Source organism: Macrobrachium rosenbergii, chromosome 13 (genome assembly GCF_040412425.1).
Source record: "Macrobrachium rosenbergii isolate ZJJX-2024 chromosome 13, ASM4041242v1, whole genome shotgun sequence".
NCBI classification, from domain to species: Eukaryota; Metazoa; Arthropoda; class Malacostraca; order Decapoda; family Palaemonidae; genus Macrobrachium; species Macrobrachium rosenbergii.
This window is the reverse complement of record NC_089753.1, coordinates 24946256-24968132: the sequence shown is the minus strand read 5'-3', so window position 1 is coordinate 24968132 and position 21877 is coordinate 24946256. Positions and strand designations below refer to the sequence as shown.

General features: G+C 40.2%; 1 protein-coding gene across 5 annotated transcripts in view; it reads right to left on the bottom strand.

Annotated features, from left to right (window-relative positions):
• LOC136845048 (phosphatidylcholine:ceramide cholinephosphotransferase 1-like) overlaps positions 1-21877 on the bottom strand; it is a 274371-nt gene that overhangs the window by 124856 nt on the left and 127638 nt on the right. Inside the window, exon 1 of one of the 5 annotated variants that reach the window (XM_067114791.1) lies at positions 185-1017. The exons of the other annotated variants lie outside the window; for them this stretch is intronic. Within the exon in view, the coding sequence (XP_066970892.1) occupies positions 185-291 (107 nt within the window). The 5' untranslated portion in view covers positions 292-1017. Of the gene's footprint in view, positions 1-184; positions 1018-21877 lie in introns of those variants that run through there. 5 annotated transcript variants of the gene reach the window in all.

Sequence of the window (21877 nt, the reverse complement as noted above, 5' to 3'; positions counted from 1 at the left end):
ATTCTGACCACAGCACAAACCATGACAAACATTTGCTCATTTAAAACAATGAAAACGTCCTAAACACAGCACAAATAAAAACAGTTAGGCCTATTTACTCTTTTAAAAAAACGAAAACGTCCTAAACACAGCACAAATCACAATCATGACGCTAATTCTCAAAACATGACGGAAACCTCCTTACTTGTAGTACATCCATAGGGGGGTGTGGGGGGCCGGCTCCACCGTGATGCTCTGGTCGATCCCTGGGAGTATTGACACGTACCGCGGGCGGCGGTGGCCACTGGGCATCACTCGCCTTCAGGAGGTTCCTTCTCCTTCAGGAGGTTCCTTCTCCTTCTGGAGGAACACGCCCTTCAGGAAGTTCCTTCTCCTTCAGGAGGAACGCGCCCTTCAGGAAGTTCCTTCTTCAGGAGGAACGCGCCCTTTAGGAAGTTCCTTCTCCTTCAGGAGGCACGCGCCCTTAGGAAGTTCCTTCTCCTTCAGTAGGAACGCGCCCTTCAGGAGGTTCCTTCTCCTTCAGGAGTCCCTTCTTCTTCAGGAGGTTCTTCCCCTTCAGGAGGAACGCGCCCTTCAGTCCTCACACGAACTCGACACGACACAGGCCTTGCTATATGCTATAACGGCAAAATGTCTCCTTTTCAAAGGAAAAATTGCAATCTATCAATTGAACGAACCCTAGTTATCAACTCTTGGCTTTTTTTTTCTCGAGGTCGACGTCCAAGAGAGATTCACTTCAGAATCCTTTTATTCCACAAGGTCCACCTTCAAGGCAACTCGAAGTTGCTTGATCTGACAAAGTATCGGGACAAGATTAACCTTCAGTTCTGACACTCAGAATTCAGCTGTTCTCCTCCAGATGCCTCTGTTTCATTCAACTGGACTTGAGTTTTGGTGAGTTTTAGAAAAAAGATGAACATTTACATTCGCATAACTTGGGATTAAAAGATGTTACACCTGTCGAACACCCTAAGGGTGGCTCTTCCACAGTCCAACGGTGTGAGGAATAAAGGACCTCTGGAATCGAGATAATTTCTACTATAATTTGTACCTTTTTACGATAATTTCTACATTTTTACAATAACTTCTACCTTTTTAAAGGCATTAATTAATTCTACGATAGCTTATACCTTTTTTACGATAATTTATAACTTTTTACGATGATTTCTAAGATAACTTACATCTTTTTACGATAATTTCTAAGACAATTTATAACTTTTTACGATAATTTCTAAGATAATGTATACCCTTTTATGATAACTTTTAATATAATTTGTAACTTTTTACGATAATTTCTAAGATAATTTATACCTTTTTACGATAATTTTTACGAAAATTTAAACTTTTTTTTTACGATAATTTCTAAAATAATTTATACCTTTTTACAATAACATCTACCTTTTAAAAGACAAAAACTAGCCGCCACATGCGAATACACAAGAGATTACAACAAGAGAGTCTGCCATCTTTCAGTCTGAAATCACCAAGGATGCCTTGCCTTGTGTGTGTGTGTGTGTGTGTGTGTGTGTGTGTGTGTGTGTAATCCGGTTTTTGTTTACCTCCCATCAAGCGTCCTTACGTTTGCAATGTCAATTACAGGAAGTGGAAGACATTTGGGTCTTAATGGAAATAATTCATATGATTACGCTGGAACGAAACCAAATGGAAATATACCACAATGGCCATTAACATTTTCGTGTAAGTACCGGTACGCTCTCTCTCTCTCTCTCTCTCTCTCTCTTTCTCTCTCTCTCTCTCTCTCTCCCAACATATTACTTTGGAAACGTCTTCAAATCCACTAGTATTTTTTACTCTCTCTCTCTCTCTCCCAAAATATTACTTCGGAAAGTCTTCAAATCCACTGGTAATTTTTACTCTCTCTCTCTCTCTCTCTCTCTCTCTCTCTCTCTCTCTCTCTCTCTCTCTCTCTCTATGAAAAGCAAGTACATCTCAATGACCACTAATATTTTATAGAAGTACCGTTTCTCTCTCTCTCTCTCTCTCTCTCTCTCTCTCTCTCTCTCTCTCTCTCTCTCTCAAAATATTACTTTGGAAACGTCTTCAATCCACAGGCAATTTTTAACTCTCTCTCTCTCTCTCTCTCTCTCTCTCTCTCTCTCTCTCTCTCTCTCTCTCTCGCTACAGAACTGAGCAACACCTCTCTCTACAGTCGACTAAAACCGGATATATATATATACACATTCATCTCGTCGGGAACCACTCAACCACACGGATGACTCAGAAAAGAAGCAGCCAGCGTTCCGTGCACACACACACACACACACACACACACACACACACGGACACAGAAGACAGGAGTGACTCACGGAAATTTTCACAGAATGCAACGCAGCAACCGCGACAGGTGATATATAGGTGGGCGGGTAAGCGTATCATTTGCCGTCTCGACGCTGCAATAAAACGCAGAAACGAGTGATTCGATCGACGCTGACGTAACAGGTACTGGCTCAGTCAGTCAGTCAGTCAGTTCTGTTGGTGTTTTGGAGATCTCTGTCAGATGAGTACTGTTAGAGAGAATGCACGGGATACGAGAATATATTGATGCTGAACAGAACAGGGTAGGATACAAAATATTGTGGCTGGACAGAACAAAAAAGAATAACAGTATAATACAACAGAATAGAACAAATACAATATACTGAGGCTGGACAGAATGAATACAATAGAATATACAACAGAACAGAACAGAATACTGAGCGTGGTCAGAACAGAATAGACTATATTATGCAGAAAAACAAGTGAAAACAACATACAAACACGCACCACCTCAGATAGGCCTTCGGGAGAATTGCAAACTTATTGTGGTCATCCTATCACGTCACAGGAAGAAGGTCTTTACAAAGCGAGATTTCTAAATAAGGGAAGAAGAAGAAGAAGAAGAAGAAGAGAAGAAGAAGAAGAAGAAGAGAAGAAGAGAGAGAGAGAGAGAGAGAGAGAGAGAGAGAGAGATGTAATTATTCAGAATAATAACTGAAGGACACAGAATGATGCAATAAAGAGAGTTCCAATGCACGGAAAGAGAGAGAGAGAGAGAGAGAGAGAGAGAGAGAGAGAGAGAGAGAGAGAGAGAGAAGGACCCCTCCATCCTTTGCAGGGTTAAATCTGGAAGGGAATTTCCTTCCTAGATGGTCTGTCTGCCTGTCTGTAAGTCTGTATATTCAAACATCCTCTGTAAGTTACAGGATTTTCAGGTCCAGAACCCAACAGAGAGAGAGAGAGAGAGAGAGAGAGACAGAGAGAGAGAGAGAGAGAAAAGGACTCATGTTCTGCAGATGGTCTCGGGAACTCTTCACGTGTAAGACTAGTCTGGCTTTCTGTTGCGGTCACCCATCCAATTCCTGACCAGATCCAATGCATCTAGAAGTCATTGCTTGATATATACGAGATTATTTACTTAAGAAGAGTCCGAGACGGGCAAGACTGCCCAAAACAGGTTCTAGCCTGGACCGGCTGAATCGCGTTCATGACGTCACGTAAATCCAAGTAGGCCTAATCTACTCTTTCTAACAGCAAAAAGGCCGGTGGGAGAGGCAACACAGAGACCTTTTCTAGCCCAGAGGTGGCGAATCCAGACTACTGAGATAAGAATTAAAAAAAGCAGGAATTCCTGTCCTGGAACTCTTTCCTGGAACAGAAGATAAACATTCCTTGGAATCTTTTCCTGGAACAGAAGGTAAATATAAGAATGAAAAAGCAAAATTCCCTGGAACCTTTTCCTGGAACTTTCTCCTGGAACAGAAAACAGAGATACCAATAATAATACAACAATTCCTGGAACCTTTTCCTGGAATTTTTTCCTAGACCAGAAGATAAACATAAGAATAAACAAGTAAAAAAATGCGTTTCTTCGGCGCAATCGAGTTTTCTGTACAGTATAATAAAGGCCACCGAAAATAGATCTATCTTTCGGTGGTCTCGATATAATGCTGTATGAGCCACGACCCTTGAAACTTTAACCACGGCACTGTGGTGGCCTGTGTTGTTGGCACCTATACCGGTGCCAGACGCACGATCATGACTAACTTTAACCTTAAATAAAATGAACGATACTGAGGCTAGAGGGCTGCAATGTGGTATGTTTGATGATTGGAGGGTGGGTGATCAACAGAACAATTTGCAGCCCTCTAGCCTCAGCAATTTTTAAGATCTGAGGGCGGACACAAAAAAGTGCGGACGGATAGGTAAAGCCGGCACAATAGTTTCCTTCCTTCTCAGAAAACTAAAAAAACAATATTCCCTGGAACCTTTTCCTGGAACAAAAAATAGAAATAAGAATGAAAATGCAATATTCCCTGGAACCCTTTCCCGGAAATTTTCCCTAGAACGGAAGATAAACATAAGAGTGAAAAAGCAATATTCCCCGGAACCTTTTTCCTGGAGCAGAAGATAGAGATACGAATAATTCAGCAACAAATCCTGGAACCTTTTCCCAGAACTTTTTCCTGGAACGTCTGACTGAGGAGCGTCCAGGCACAACCAACGACTTCCGGCGATGCGGAGATGTCACCCCAAAAATCAAAACTTCGGCTCGTTCGCCAGAGTATGGAATTACAGACGACTGGAGGAAGCCATTTCCGGCCATTTACTCTACGAGGATGTCTAACCTGTGCCTGGAGTCTGAGGCGACGACACTTCGGTTACCTGAGGACAGGTTAATTGGGCTGCACTGACGACAGTACAGCAACATAAACAACACCACCTGAATAAGTGGTAATTCCATCTGTTCAAACGAGTGATCTCTTATTTCTGTATTTCCAATTACCTTCTGGTACTTCTTTCAAATGAATGACATATTCTTTGCTTCTTTCTGCATTTCCTATTACGTTCTCTCACTTCTTTCAAATGAACGCCATATTCTCTGGAAGCTTGAATTTCAAGTCCATGGCCCCTGTGGTGGGATTGATCCAATATGACAATATATCATATTATTATAATAATAATGAACCACACCCTGCCTGCTATATATATATATACTATATACATATATATAATGTATATATATAACTGTGCACCGCCAGACAACAGATATCTTCTTATGTCTTTAGGAAACGTGATATACCAGTTGCCTGCTGACGAAGAGAAAATCGTCAGACGATCTGAGAAGACTCCACATAAATTGAATGTCTTGGAAACAGCTATAAATTTCAACACTGCTGCCCTCAAAGAAGCTCTCCTCCCTAATATAATAATAATAATAATAATAATAATAATAATAATAATAATAATAATAATAATAATAATAATAATAATATCCTCAAACACTGGGTCCCACATATCGTGTTCTTATAGAATTCACTCTACCAGGGGTACAACTTACACCCCCAAAAAGGGTATCAAAATTCGACAGGGTTCAAGTCGACTATTTATCGCTGTTTCCAAACCACGGGCCTAGGTTCGAATCCTATGCGGGACGGAAACGCTTATATCGAATATATTCTCCCTTCGTTGTAAGTTGTAGTGGATTCGATCTATGTGACTTAAAAAAATTCACGCGTTTATAAGTGTTTATAATATGATAAATATATATATATATATATATATATATATATATATATATATATATATATATATATATATATATATATATATATATAGTCACTTTTACCCTCTTAACTTCTCGAATTCTTCAGACTAAAACTATACACACACATATATATATGTGTATGTGTGTGTATAGCTTTATGAAGAGAGAGAGAGAGAGAGAGAGAGAGAGAGAGAGAGAGAGAGAGAGAGAGAGAGAGAGAGAGCTGGCATAAGGACTCTGTCTCAAAAAAAAAGGGCGGTCATACGAACAGAAACATTATTATTTTTTTTTTTAGACGTTCAAAGTTATAAAAGGTTCTTTCACTCCACACGGGTTGCTCTGGGAGCAAGAGCCCGTGCTAAAGTAACCCTGCCGGTTCATCCTAGCACAATAACAACAACAAGCTTTCTTTTTCAGAGAAAACAGTCTTACATCTACTTTCTTTTTAAGAGAAAATAATCTTGAAATCCTTTATTACGCCCGAAGCTACGATGGACACACACACACATGTGTAAGTTGTATATGTGCTTGTGCGCGTATGTTGGCGCATAGGAGCCATCTCATCAGAAGTAATGATTCCTTTATATGCTCCTCTCTTGTAATATAATCATGGTAGATTTGCTGACTGCCCGCATCTGAATCTTTCTTTTTATTTATTTTTTTTTGCGGGGGGCCGTCTGCCAAATTGACTCCATGGCCTAGTTTTCAAAAAATCCCTCTGTACAAAATGCTGTGGGTTGTAAAATTGAATTTTGAGGCAGTGACTCTTATTTTAGCTTTGTCTTTTGTACAACCAATTATATGTATATATGTGTGTGTGTGTCCTAATAATACAATGTCAACGTCCAGAGTCCTTACATACCAAAAAGGAGATTAGCCTTGTACAATGACTGTTTGGTTTCGATATCCAAAGTCAACCTCTGTGTTCTGGCAATGCCTCCGTCTCTCTCGCTAGTTGCTCATTTTATTTGACTCATTTTTACTCATTTACATTCGTCTTATTGTGTTTTGCGCCCGGAAAGACTGCCGTTGGATTTTCTTAGAGAAAAACAGGGGCGGAAAGTAAGACCAACCTGACTCAAAAGCCTTTACTTGTAAGCCCTTTAAGAGATGGGGCAAGGCTCTCTCTCTCTCTCTCTCTCTCTCTCTCTCTCTCTCTCTCTCTCTCTCTCTCTCTCTCTCTCTCCTATTAATAAATCTTTCAACCGTATTGTAGCTTTGCTTATCGTGCATCTAATTCTCTCTCTCTCTCTCTCTCTCTCTCTCTCTCTCTCTCTCTCTCTCTCTCTCTCTCTCTCTCTCTCCTATTTATGAACCTTTAAACTGTATTGTAGCTTTGCTTATCGTGCATCTAATTCTCTCTCTCTCTCTCTCTCTCTCTCTCTCTCTCTCTCTTTATCTCTCTCTTATTTATAAGTAAGTAAAATTATTATTATTATTATTATTATTATTATTATTATTATTATTATTATTATTATTATTATTACTCTCTCTCTCTCTCTCTGCCTACCACCATACCATACCTGTCTTACTACACGTCCAATATTACGAAACCCGTCGTCACTGACCATTGTACTTGTAACGCCAGATAACATTCGATCGATCAATCAGTCTTTTCCCAGAAAAATTTCACCTCAGGGAAAAACTCCTGTCAGTCTCCCACGACCGGAAGTGATTGGTTCCTTTGTCGAAAAATTCCATGACGTCACCTGACCACTCCCTAATGCGAATGATTTTTTTGTGAAGTTATTTTTTTGTGAATTTATCTTTAATAATTCTTTTTTTGTGAAATTATTTTTAACAATTATTTTTTGTGAATAACTATTTTTTTGTGAGTAATTATTTTTGTTAATTATATCTGTTGATTATTTTTTGTGAATAATTATTTTTGAGACTTATATTTTTAATAATTATTTTTTGTGAATAATCTTTTATGAATAATTATGTTAATAATAATTTTTGTGAATAATAATTTTTTTGTGAATAATTTTTAATTATTTTTGTGAATAATGATCTTTTGTGAATAATTATTTTTTGTGAATAATTATTTTTGCGAATAATTATTTTTTAGAAAAATTATCTTTCAATTTCTTTCAGGTTACCACTGCAAAATAATTAACTTGAACTTATGATAATTATGTGAATGTGCTGCATAATTATAAATAATTCTGCTGACGAATAAAAACATTTAAAGTACAATAATAATTATATTAATATTATCATCATTACTAGAGCAACCACAAGTGCAATAATAATAATAATAATAATAATAATAATAATAATAATAATAATAATTATTATTATTATTATTATTATTATTAGAACGAATACCATTAAAAATAGATCACTACTACCACGAAGACTCCAAAGGTATTGTTCTGACGTAAGACCCCGAGACCCATTACTCTACACAGGTATTCCCAGATGAAGGCTCTCGATCGGAACAGCATTACGAAGCATCATTCTCTCTCTCTCTCTCTCTCCTACTTATAAATCTTTAAACCGTATTGTTATTGTGGCTTTGCTTATCGTGCATCTAATTCTCTCTCTCTCTCTCTCTCTCTCTCTCTCTCTCTCTCTCTCTCTCTCTCTCCTATTTATAAATCTTTAAACCGTATTGTAGCTTTGCTTATCGTCCAACTAATTCTTTCTCTCTCTCCCTCTCCTATTTATAAATCTTTAAACCGTATTGTAGCTTTGCTTATCGTCCATCTAATTCTCTCTCTCTCTCTTTTTCCGGGAATATGGACTCGACAAGGTAATCCCCATACTCTAGGACGAAAGCTCTCTCTCTCTCTCTCTCTCTCTCTCTCTCTCTCTCTCTCTCTCTCTCTCTCTCTCTCTCTCTCTCTCTTTATAATCTTTAAAACGTATTGTAGCTTCGCTTATCGTGCATCGAATTCTCTCTCTCTCTCTCTTTTTCCGGGAATATGGACTCGACAAGGTAATCCCCACACACTCTAGGACGAAAGCTCTCGCGCTCTCTCTCTCTCTCTCTCTCTCTCTCTCTCTCTCTCTCTCTCTCTCTCTCTCTCTCTCTGGCCGTGGACGTTGCATGATCAAAACCGGTTTTACAAACAGGTATCTCGTACCATTTTAGAGAGAGAGAGAGAGAGAGAGAGAGAGAGAGAGAGAGAGAGAGAGAGAGAGAAGCTTTCTCTCACCTCACATATTCCAGATTAATCTGTGATTTCCTCAAAAGGACGGAATCCCCGCGCCCCCCCTCCCCTAAGAGGGCGACCACCTCCACTAAGGGCTACATGGCTAACTGTAAAGAGCACCAAAAGTTCTATGAGGTCTCGCCTTTTACTTTTCCTTCGTTCCCTTCGGTCTCTTCCCACTTGGCTGTCCAACTTCTCCAATATTTTCGCTTGCCTTGATGATAAGCTGTACAGAAAACTCCACTGCGTCGAAGAAACTTCGGAGCACTTTTTACTTGTTTTTACTGATGCTACTGGTAAGACAACGCTAAGAAAAACCTGTTTTGGATTTTTTTTTTTGCATATATCTGCTGCGTTTAAACTTTTTTTTTTACAAACTTTTTTATTATTATTTTTGTGATGTAGCGTTATACACCAACTGCGTATTGATCCTTGTTTCCATTCATTTTTTTTTTTTATTATTTTTTAAAATTATTTTTTGTGTCAATGTTCCAAACATTTTACGCATCGATCCGCCAACTGGTCAATATTATTATTATTATTATTATTAAAGTCTTTTCCCTTTGAAATGACAGCCACCACAGTCAACCAACTACCTTTTTGTAATACACGTTTAGGGCTAAGCCCAAGAGAGGCGCCACGAGTTTCATAAACCTGGCATTGCCCAAATTTGGCCCCCCCTTGATTGGGATTAAAACCCGCCTCAAAAAATAAATAAATAAATAAAAAATGCGCCGAATTTTCTTCGGCGCAGTCGACTTTTCTGTACAGCCGCTACAGCGTATAATCAAGGCCACCGAAAATAGATCTATCTTTCGGTGGCCTCGGTATAATGCTGTATGAGCAGCGGCCCATGAAACTTTAACCACGGCCTGGTGGTGGCCTGTCCCATACCGTTGCCATAAGCACGATTATGGCTAAATTTAACCTTCAATAAAATAAAAACTACCGAGGAGGCTAGAGGGCTGCAATTTGGTATGTTTGATGACTGGAGGGTGGATGGTCAACATACCAGTTTGCAGCCCTCTAGCCTCAGTGGGTTGTAAGATCTGAGGGCGGACAGAATAAAGTGCGGACGGACAGACAAAACCGGCACAATAGTTTTCTTTTACAGAAAACCTTAAATAAAAAAAAATTTGAATCAAACTACATTGAAAATTAAAAACGAGTTACGAGTCCCCCGGGGCCTCACTTCCGGCGGTAGTGATGACGTCATCGCCTCCGCATGATTGAATTCCGTCCCTAAATCTGGGGTCACAGTGGACGCTGACTTTGTTGATGAAGAGGTGGCGAGAGGTCTGCACACAGACTACTGACATACTGATTAATTTATTTACACACACACACACACACACACACACGCACGCACGCACACATGCACACGCATATATATATATATATATATATATATATATATATATATATATATATATATATATATATATATATAATGTGTGTGTGTGTATTATATATATATATATATATATCTATATCTATCTCTCTCTCTCTCTCTCTCTCTCTCTCTCTCTCTCTCTCTCTCTCTCTCTCTCTATATATATATATATATATATATATATATATATATATATATATATATATATATATATATATATATACTCACGCTAATTGGGCATATTTTCTCCCTTATGCAACCTTATGCAATTTCTAGTGATTGAAGTCAGTGGGATTATTTGCAGCGACTATTATCTTTCTGTTCAGACTCTGAATCAGTCTAAACAAAAGTACAGCAGACTGATTAAGAGCCTAAACATGAAGATAGTCTCTGCAAATAACGCCACCGACTTGCACAGAAATATATAAATATATATATATTTTTTGGAGGGGGTTGCAAGGGACAGGCCCTCATTGAGACCCCGCAAGCAGGCGGACGCCTTTTAAGGTATTTATCAGGTATAAGTTAAAGTCTCCTTGAAGAAAAACTTGTTCTTATGCGTCCTAACTGTTTTTGAATGAGTACGTCCAGGAAGAATGGACCGATTTTATACTATGTGACGTCTATGCGTGAAGAAAAAGGCACCAACATCAATCACAATTATTATTAGCGCATAATTTGACCTACTCACGAGAACTAAGTCGACGTAACAGTAAAAGGTAAAATACTTCTGGAATTTTCAACCCAAAGTTTTATACTGTAAAAGTAAATCATTTCCAGCATTTTCAACTCAAAGTCTTCAACTGCATAATATTTTCAGATTTTTCAACTCAAGGATTTTTCTAACTGTAAAAGTAAAATATTTCCAGAATTTTCAAATCAAAGTTTTTTTAACTGTAAACGTAAAATATTTCCAGATTTTTCAACTCCAGAGTTTTTTTTAACCGTAAAAGTTGAACATTTCCAGAATTTTTCGACTTAAACTGTTTTTATTGTAAAAGTAAAATATTTCCAGGATTTATTCTTACAATTTTTAACTGTAAAAGTAAACCATCTGCAGCATTTTTCAACTCAAAGTTATTAACTGTAAAAGTAAACCATTTGCAGCATTTTCAACTCAAAGTTTTTAACTGTAAAAGTAAACCATTTGCAGCTTTTTCCAACTGAAAGTTTTTAACTACAAGTAAACAATTTGCAGCATTTTTCAACTCAAAGTTATTAACTGTAAAAGTAAACCATTTGCAGCATTTTCCAACTCAAAGTTATTAACTGAAAAGTAAACCATTTGCAGTATTTTTCAACTCAAAGTTTTTAACTGTAACAGTATAACATTTGCAGCATTCTTGAACTCAAAGTTATTAACTGTAAAAGTAAACCATTTGCAGCATTTTCCAACTCAAAATTATTAACTGTAAAAGTGAACCATTTGCAGCATTTTTCAACTGAAAGTTATTAACTATAAAAGTAAACCATTTGCAGCATTTTTCAACTTAAAGTTATTAACTGTAAAAGTAAACCATTTGCAGCATTTTCCAACTCAAAGTTATTAACTGAAAAAGTAAACCATTTTCAGAATTTTCAACTCAAAGTTTTTAACTGTAAAAGTAAAACATTTCCAGAGCCTTCAACTGTAAACGCAAAAGCCTAACAAACAAACGCAACAACACAACCTCTTCCAGACTTCCAGATCCCTGACTCCATGGCTACTCATTAAGCTATTCCTGGATCCCTCTTTTCCATATACGCCGCTTCCAGTCCAGCGCCGCCGATTCCCTCCATTAGCGTGCTTCGTAGCCATTACTCCTCCTAAATGACCCTCCCCCTCCCCCCGGCCCCCCTCCTCTCTCTCTCTCTTTCTTTCCCTCAATCTCTCTCTCCTTCAATCTCTCTTTCTCTCTCTCTCTCTCAATCTTTCTCTCTCTCTCTCTCTCTCTCTCTCTCTCTCTCTCTCTCTCTCTCTCTCTCTTTCCGTCAATTTCTCTCTCTCTCTTTCCTTACCTCAATCTCTCTCTCTCCCTCAATCTCTCTCGCAATCCCTCTCTCTCTCTCTCTCTCTCTCTCTCTCTCTCTCTCTCTCTCTCTCTCTCTCTCAATCTATCCATCTCTCTCTCTCTCTCTCTTTTTCTCCCTCAATCTCTCTCTCTTTTCTCTCTCTCTCTCTCTCTCTTTCTCCTCAATCTCTCTCTTTTTCTCCCTCAATCCTCTCTCCTCCCTCCCTCCCTCCCCTCCCCCTCTCTCTCTCTCTCTAAAACCACCCATCCACCAACACGACAGAAAAAAAAAAAAAAAAAAAAAAAAAACTGGACTTGAAGGCCAAACGTCTATATCTTCGTTTTAATGGCGACGCACAAGAGGACGCCTTCGAAGGTCTCTCGTCGTCTAAATGATCTAAAATCTGAATGACCGCCTCGGTGGCACCACTGAAGAACGTAGCATGTTCGTGTGAGTGCGGAAATCACTTAAACGAATGCTCTAACGTTCGTGACTTTAGTTTTTGCACCATTGCAAACACTGATCAAAGTTGAGTATACCTTAGTTTAACCAGACCACTGAGCTGATTAACAGCTCTCCTAGAGAGGGCTGGCCCCAAGGAATAGACTTATTTTACGTGGCTAAGAACGAATTGGTTACCTAGCAACGGGACCTACAGCTTACTGTGGAATCCGAACCACATTATGCCGAGAAATGAATTTCTATCACCAGAAATAAATTCCTCTAATTCTTCATTGGTCGGCCGGAGAATCGAACGCGGGCCTAGCAGAGTGCTAGCCGACAACTCTACCGACTCAGCCAACGAGGAACTAATTGGTTACCTAGTAACGGGACCTACAGCTTATTGTGGAATCCGAACCACATTATACCGAGGAATGATTTTCTATCACCAGAAATAAATTCCTCTAATTCTTCATTGGCCAGAGAATCCAGCAGAGAGCCGACCGACTCAGCCAACGAGGAACTACTTGGTTACCTAGCAACGGGACCTACAGCTTACTGTGGAATCCGAACCACATTATACCGAGAAATGATTTTCCATCACCAGAAATAAATTCCTCTAATTCTTCATTGGTCGTCCGGAGAATCGAACGCGGGCCTAGCAGAGTGCTAGCCGAGTACGATATCGACCCATCCAATGAAGAACTATGTAAACACTGATCGCCGGGTGCTAAAACCTTATAGTTGGAATTGGAATAACAAGTCTATGACAGAGGCCAAGCGCTGGGACTTATGAGGTCATTCCGCCCTGACAAGGAAACCGAGAATGGAAAGGTTTGAAATGTGTAACAGGAGGAAAACCTCGCAGACGCCCTACGAAACAACTACTAGGAGACAGCTGCGGAAAGCAACATGAAAGAAAGAGAATATGAGGGGAGGTACAGTAAAAGGAATGAAAGAGATTGCAGCCAGGGTCCCAAGGAACGCTCCAGAGAACCTTAAACGTTCCCCTACGGAGCAAAACCTTCTAGTAAAACCTTTCATCAGCGTGACGAAAAATCGTGACTTTTCCTATTGTACCAGCAAAACAATCTATTGGTATTGGCAGCTTGATGCCAACCTTGGCGACCCGACAATTAAATAAAGAAAAAAATGCCCCCCAAAAAACTAGTCCGTGTGACGCCCCCATCATCAGTGTTGCCAGAAACAGGTGGAATCTTAGTCTACGGCGCGAGGAATGTTTCGTGAAATTCTGAATGTCAATCATGTCTTGTTGCTTGTGAAGCGAGGGAATTAGGAAGGACGGGGATCTGGAATTGGAAGGTGGAATATTCTCTGGAATTTAAAGGGCGGGGCTTAATCTTGTAAGTATCAGGGTGTCGGATCATATTTTTAGAAGAGATAAAATCTTGGCATTCATGAACCTAAATCGTCACTGGGGAATTTTCCCCAGCTCACTTGTTGTTTCTCCGGGTCTGGGCTATATAAGGGCATCCGGCGTCCCACCCCGTCGGCCTCACATGGAACTAAAGGGATCAAATGAGCTTTAAAGGTCCAAGAATTCAGGGGTACCTACTGGGTATCTCTGAATGCGGACCACTGGTAAAGGCAGTCACTGCATGTTAATGAAGCTCTTTCTATTTATTTCCAAGGACCTGGGAATGGAATATAAGAATACTGAACTTAGGCCAAGGGCCAAGCACTGGGACCTATGAGGTCAATCAGCGCTGGAAAGGAAACTGAGAGTAGGTAGGTCTGAAAGGTGTAACAGGAGGAAACACTCGCAGTTGCGCTATGAATCAACTGTTAGAAGGTGGAAGGGAAGATGAAAGAATGAGAATATGAAAGGAGGTGCAGTAAAAGGAATGAAAGGGGTTGCAGCTGGGGGACTAAGGATGGCACGCTGCAGGGAACCTTAAGTAATGCCTACAGTGCGACGCATGAGGCGCACTGACGGCACTAACCAACCCACCGCCCTCTTTCGGGGCATATTCTCAAAAGTGAACCACCTTTTCCAATGAAATGCTATTTTTTAAAATATTATGTTTGATTTTTATTGGTTTTTTAATATTTTTGTTTATTTTCATATCCTAAATCTTTAATTTAAATTTTTTTTTTAATGCGAACATGGGATTTCAGCCTCATTTCAAAAGTGGACCCGATTTTTTTTCACTGAATTTTGAATACGAACATAAGAATTTCACTCCTATTTGAGAAGTCAACCAGATCTTTTTTCCATCAGAAACTAGGGTTACACTCATATTCTTGAAAGTGAATCACATTTATCGTTTCATGCAAACATCAGATTTCAACCTCACTTAAAAGGTGGGCCGGATTTTTTTCCCCTGAGGAACAAGTTTTGAATCTGAAAGAGACGCCAACCAGATTTTTTTTTTCTATCAGAAACTAGGGTTACACTCATATTCTTGAAAGTGAACCACATTTTTTTTTTATAAGAAAGTGGATTTCACCCATTTAAAAAGTGGACCCGATGTTTCCCCCTGAGTTTTAAATCTGGCAACATGAGTATTTCACTTCACTCTGATTAGCGAACCAGATTTTATTGCTCCTAAACACTCTAGGTGAACCTATATTAGGAAACTTTTTAAATCCGATTTACCGTTCCGGAAGACTTGGAGACTCTTTCATTAGTGGACCAGATTTTTCCCCTGAGACAAAAAAAAAAAAAAAAAAAAAGTGTCATTTTCCTCTAATGAGTTCCACAAGTATATCACGGATTCCAATGGATGAACCTCCACAGGCCACCAAATGATTAACTTTGTATAACATCAGTGAAATTGCCTTCGAGTAAATAGGGGTGTTTATGTGCATATACGGACAGTCAAACCATTATTTTATAAAGACATAACACCGGTAAATTCCTGCTTATTTTCAATGCTGAGAACCACTATGAATCTCGCAACGCTAATCAATAACTTGGGAAGAACGCAAATAAATGATCAGTACAGGGTATCAGTACAGGGTAACACAAAACATGTCTTCCTAACTCCAAATTTCTGTTATATTAAGAACAGAAGAACCGATACTTTTTTTATCCAAATTTCTGTTGAACCAAATTCCGAACCTCAAATGTATACCATTATGGACCAGTGGACCCAGAGACTTGCATTCCAAATGTATAACATGCCCAGTGGACCCTCTGCTGTATGGAATTCCAGTTTCTGGGTCCACTGGGCCTGATTCCAGCTTCTGGGTCCACTGGATCTGATTCCAGTTTCTGGGTCCACTGGGCCTAATTCCAGCTTCTGGGTCCACTGGACCCGATTCCAGCTTCTGGGTCCACTGGATCTGATTCCAGTTTCTGGGTCCACTGGGCCTAATTCCAGCTTCTGGGTCCACTGGACCCGATTTCAGTTTCTGGGTCCACTGGGCCTGATTCTAGTTTCTGGGTCCACTGGGCCTGATTCCAGCTTCTGGGTCCACTGGGCCTGATTCTAGTTTCTGGGTCCACTGGGCCTGATTCTAGTTTCTGGGTCCACTGGGCCTAATTCCAGCTTCTGGGTCCACTGGACCCGATTTCAGTTTCTGGGTCCACTGGGCCTGATTCTAGTTTCTGGGTCCACTGGGCCTGATTCCAGTTTCTGGGTCCACTGGACCTGATTCTAGTTTCTGGGTCCACTGGACCTGATTCTAGTTTCTGGGTCCACTGGGCCTGATTCTAGTTTCTGGGTCCACTGGGCCTGATTCTAGTTTCTGGGTCCACTGGGCCTGATTCCAGTTTCTGGGTCCACTGGGCCTGATTCCAGCTTCTGGGTCCACTGGACCTGATAGGTATACGTTTGGAATTCGACCCAGAAACTGGAATTCCGCAGAGCAGAGGGTCAGTTCTCTTTGCAACCCCCGTTAGTCTTCACACCTTCGACGTCAGTGACATCGTCGTTGCAACGCCAGCTCATCAAAATCCATCTAAGCGATCAATCAACAGCTCTGCACCTTCGTGCCAGCATGTGCTACAAAGGGGAGCCTCTTAAATGCATCGTCTGGGAGCTTAGGAAGATGGTGCCCACCAAATACCAAGGTCGTGAGAGACGGCTGTGTTGGGGAAGCTAAACAGCCCCCTACCCGCCCCCCCCCTACCAACACACGCACCTGCGCACGAAGAAGAAGCGTATACGGGGGCACCGCCTACAGGAGTCACCACCTGCATTCCGAAGGCCAGGTGGCCGTGACGGGGCCTCGGAGGTGAAGGGAGGGAGGGAGGAGGAGGGGGGAGGTAGGTGGCATAACGCAACCTTCAAATAGTAGGTTCTCTTTCCTTGTTACTAATTATGACTTCTTCAAGACTTCCTTAATCCCCACAGCTTCCAGTTCCATGCTGTTAGCAGCAACATATTTTCTTCATTTTTACAGTTATCTGCAACATATTTCCTTCATTTCCACGGTTATTGACATCGTATTTTCTTCACTCGTGTACTTCTTCACCAAACTGTCCTCTTTTGCATCACTGAACATTTTCTTTGTAAAAGACCTCCGGGGTCAAAGCATCCATTGAGAGCGCTTGAAAACATCGTGAAGTTGCAACTCGGAATGTGGATGGGTGAACGTACTCGAGAATGTGGAGGTCACGGCTCTACAAGTGGATGGAGTACCGATGAATGCGGACGTTGTTGCACACAACGAGGATGCAGAATAACACACACACAATCCACGAAGCCTTGATAACGTGGCGTTCGAATTCAGCCTGACGCACAGAAGGGATGCCTTGCCTCTTTCTCTCCCTTCAGGCGCTCCATCTTCTTCCCTCTGAGAGAGAGAGAGAGAGAGAGAGAGAGAGAGAGAGAGAGAGAGAGAGAGAGAGAGAGAGAGAATTTTATATAATCTCTATATGGCTTTACTATTTTTTCCAAGGCGGGACGTTTGGGAACGAGAGAGAGAGAGAGAGAGAGAGAGAGAGAGAGAGAGAGAGAGAGAGAGAGAGAGAGAGAGAGAGAGAGAGAGAGTTTACATAAACTTTATATTGCCTTATCTTAATTTTTCCGTAACTTCCGGCTGGGACGAGAGGGAGAGAGAGAGAGAGAGAGAGAGAGAGAGAGAGAGAGTACATAAACTTTATATTGCCTTATCTTAATTTTCCGTAACTTCCGGCTGGGACGTTTGGGGAGAGAGAGAGAGAGAGAGAGAGAGAGAGAGAGAGAGAGAGAGAGAGAGAGAGAGAGAGAGAGAGTTTATAATCCCTTTATTGCTATATTTTCCCAGGGTGGGATGTTTGGGAACGAAAGAGAGAGAGAGAAGAGAGAGAGAGACAGAGGAAAGTATATAATCTCTATATTGCTTTATTTTCCCATGGTGAGAGAGAGAGAGAGAGAGAGAGAGAGAGAGAGAGAGAGAGAGAGAGAGAGAGAGAGAGAGAGAGATCCTTTAAAGAGGTGTATGTGAGCTTGTGATGAAAAGAGTAATAAGACCCTTTCAGAAAGGTATACGAGAGAGAGAGAGAGAGAGAGAGAGAGAGAGAGAGAGAGAGAGAGAGAGAGAGAGAGAGAGAGAGAGAGAGCCTGCAGGTGGTTGGCACTGTTTAAGGGGCCAAGTACTACAGTGATCCATGTGATTCTCGAGTGCCATGTTTACCAGGGGCCGCCTCCCTCAAGCCCCGAATTCCCACTAATGATAAGAAGAGACAGAGACTAGAGTCTCATAACCTCGAGTCTCGTTTACCCTTCTTTCTCTTCGAGTCGTCATAATCCCGTGCTTATTCATGCTGTGTGAAACTCTCAGCTGCGACCGGGCAGTGCTCAGTTTTGCTCCCCAGATGCGGTCGAGAGAAGGTGCGTCGGTGACGCCTTCGGATAGACCTGCCAGACGCACGATCCATGGCTAACCTTAACCTTAAATTAAATAAAAGTACTGAGGAGGCTAGAGGGCTGCAATTTGGTATGTCTGATGATTGGAGGTTGGGTGATCAACATACCAATTTGCAGCCCTCTAGCCTCAGTAGTTTTTAAGATCTGAGAGCGGACCGAAAAAAGTGCGGACGGACAGACAAAATAGCCATCTGGAGAGTTTTCTTTAAAACTAAAAGCAAATGCTTCCTTGTTATATCTGAAGCACCGTAAACTTGGGCCTTAAATATTCACAATATATTTACACCCTATAAAAATCAACTGATCTGTCCATCTACCCATTCAACCTCATGTTACCCAAATGGATTGGGTGTCATGCTGCCTTCAATACCAAGACTGAATCGACCGCTATCTCTCAACCTCTGGGCACAGGATTCCTAACAACCTCATTGACTCACCAAGTCTTACGAAAGAGTCTGTCCCAGATTTTATCATTCTACGAAGATTATATTCCTACATTCCTCTTGTCGTGAGATGCGGCTTCTTGGATAGCTTTTTTCTATTAGTGGCCGCTTCTGTTTTTTTCTTTTACTGAATCTTATTAAAATAGGGCTGGTGAGGGTTGATTTTTGACTAAGAACCAACTGGTTAGCAACGGGACCTACAGCCTGCATTATGACGAGAAATGAGTTTCTATCACCAGAAATAAATTCCTCTAATTCTTCATTGGCCGGTCAGAGAAACGCTGGGCCAACAGCGTGTAGCTCAACCCGCCAATGAGGAACGGAAAATGTTTGCAACCCTGTAAAGGGAACATCCAAACATGTATGACCCTGGTGGGAACATCCAAAAATGAAAGCAATCTGTATGGGTACACCCAAAAATGTATACAACCTCTTTGGGAACATCCAAAAATGTATGCAACCTGTAACACCCAAAAATGTATACAACGTAACGGAGCATCCACGCCACATGCCACATACATGTCATAAACACACAAGGGTACATTATCACATACATATCACAAACAGGTTGAAAACAAGAGAGTGAATCTTAGGCCAATACTGGACAACCATATGGAAGCATTGGTTGGCTGGGACTACCAAGAAGTGGTATTCAACTTGTTGGTGATATGTTTGCGATATATTACAGACGTGTATCTATGACTTGTTTTACTGTAGCGTGGAAGTACCCTAAGCCTTCCATTATAAAGTACAGTTCTTATGAATTGTGGAAGACTGTTCAGTCAACGATTAAAGGACCTCCCTGGAAAAATTATTATTATTAATATTATTATTATTAAAAAGATTAGCCCTATTCTATGGAACAAGGCTACAGGGGCCAGTGACTCGAAATTCAAGCTTCCAAAGAATATTATGGTTTTCATTTGAAAGACAATTATAGTTTTAATTTGAAAGGCAATTATAGTTTTCACTTGAAAGACATTACAGAAAGAAGAGAAAAGATAATATTCCTCTGAATAACATTTCCCCGTAAATAATAATAAATAATAATAATAATAATAATAATAATAATAATAATAATAATAATAATAATAATAATAATAATAAACAACTCATTGTAGCATGAATCTTGAAATGGAGAAACAAATCCACAATCATGTATCGGTACAAATGTATTTAAAAGTAAAGCTCTAGAGAGAGTCTTCAGGAATCTGTTCGATTCCCCTTTTCGATCGAACAGATTCCCGAAAGCTCTCTGTGCAGATTTATCTTTAAATAAGAAATTTGCACCCATACATAAGTGTGGTTGTGTTCCTCCAATAATAATAATAATAATAATAATAATAATAATAATAATAATAATAATAATAATAATAATAATAATAATAATAATAATAATAATAATAATAATAATAATAATAATAATAATAATAATAATAATAATAATAATAATATAGAAATTTCTCTGCTAACAAGAACCCTCTACAAACCCACTTAAAATGTCTGAAAGCAGGTAAACAGTATTTATTTGTCTATCTCTGTGGTGCGCAAGTGCACTGAACACTGGTGGTGGTCTGAGAGAGAGAGAGAGAGAGAGAGAGAGAGAGAGAGAGAGAGAGAGAGAGAGAGTCACTGGCTTCTCAAGACGAGAATGCGAAAGTTCTGTTCACATTTACAAGATTTCCACAACAGGAAAAAAATATGACAGTGCCTGCTCATGCATCCTGAGAGAGAGAGAGAGAGAGAGAGAGAGAATATATACTATCTATAATGCCTTATCCTATATTTTCGTATTTTTTTCAGGATGTGAGGTTTTGGGAACGAGAGAGAGAGAGAGAGAGAGAGAGAGAGAGAGAGAGAGAGAGAGAGAGAGAGAGTCCGTAATTATTCCAATTAATAACTGAAGTACAGAGAATGATGCAACCACAGAAATAATTCGTCCATGAACTGCAAGAGAGAGAGAGAGAGAGAGAGAGAGAGAGGGAGAGAGAGAGAGAGAGAGAGACCTTACAGACCTTACAATTCGTTCAGGTTGCCCCAGGTCCCCTCAGTGTGAGGCGCCTTTGATGTCTACCAGAGAGTTGCTAACGCATCTTCCGGTATATTTTGCATCTTCCAGTCTTGGATGGTCTGGGATGCATCTTAGATATTTGTCGAGCTTATTCTTAAACACATCTACGCTCACTCCTGTTATGTTCCTCAGATGAGCTGGTAGCGCATTGAATAGACGCTGCATTATCGATGCTGGTACGTGGTGGATTAATGTCCTGTGTGCTTTCCTTAATTTTCCTGGTATAGTTTTTGGCACTATTAATCTACCTCTGCTTGCTCTTTTTGATAATTTTAGTTCCATGATATTTTCGGTAATTCCTTCTATCTGTTTCCATGCTTGAATTACCATGTAGCGTTCTCTTCTCCTTTCAAGACTATATAAATTTAAGAATTGTAGTCTTTCCCAGTAGTCAAGGTCCTTAACTTCTTCTATTCTAGCTGTAAATGACCTTTGTACACTCTCTATTTGTGCAATATCCTTTTGGTAGTGTGGGTACCATATTATATTGCAATATTCAAGTGGACTACGAACGTACGTTTTATAAAGCATAATCATGTGTTCAGCTTTTCTTGTTTTGAAGTGCCGGAACAACATTCCCATTTTTGCTTTGCATTTTGCCAATAGAATTGCTATTTGATCATTGCATAACATATTCCTATTCAACATCACACCAAGGTCTTTAACTGCAAGAGAGAGAGAGAGAGAGAGAGAGAGAGAGAGAGAGAGAGAGAGAGTTTACAACCGGTATCTCCTCTTTCTTCTTCTTCTTCTTCTTAAACCAACATGACTGAAGTAGGGGGCGGAAAGAGAGAGAGAGAGAGAGAGAGAGAGAGAGAGAGAGAGAGAGAGAGAGAGAGAAAGAGAGGACCTCTGTCATCAATCCTTTGCAATGTCCTTAATGGAGTCGCCACGTTTATCCTCTTATGGAAAAACTGCTTCCCTGTTCCTGTTTGCATTCCAATGACTCGACGCCGCTCCGTAATTCGAGAGTCAATATTTGGGAGGCGATGATCCGTCCAGAGAGAGAGAG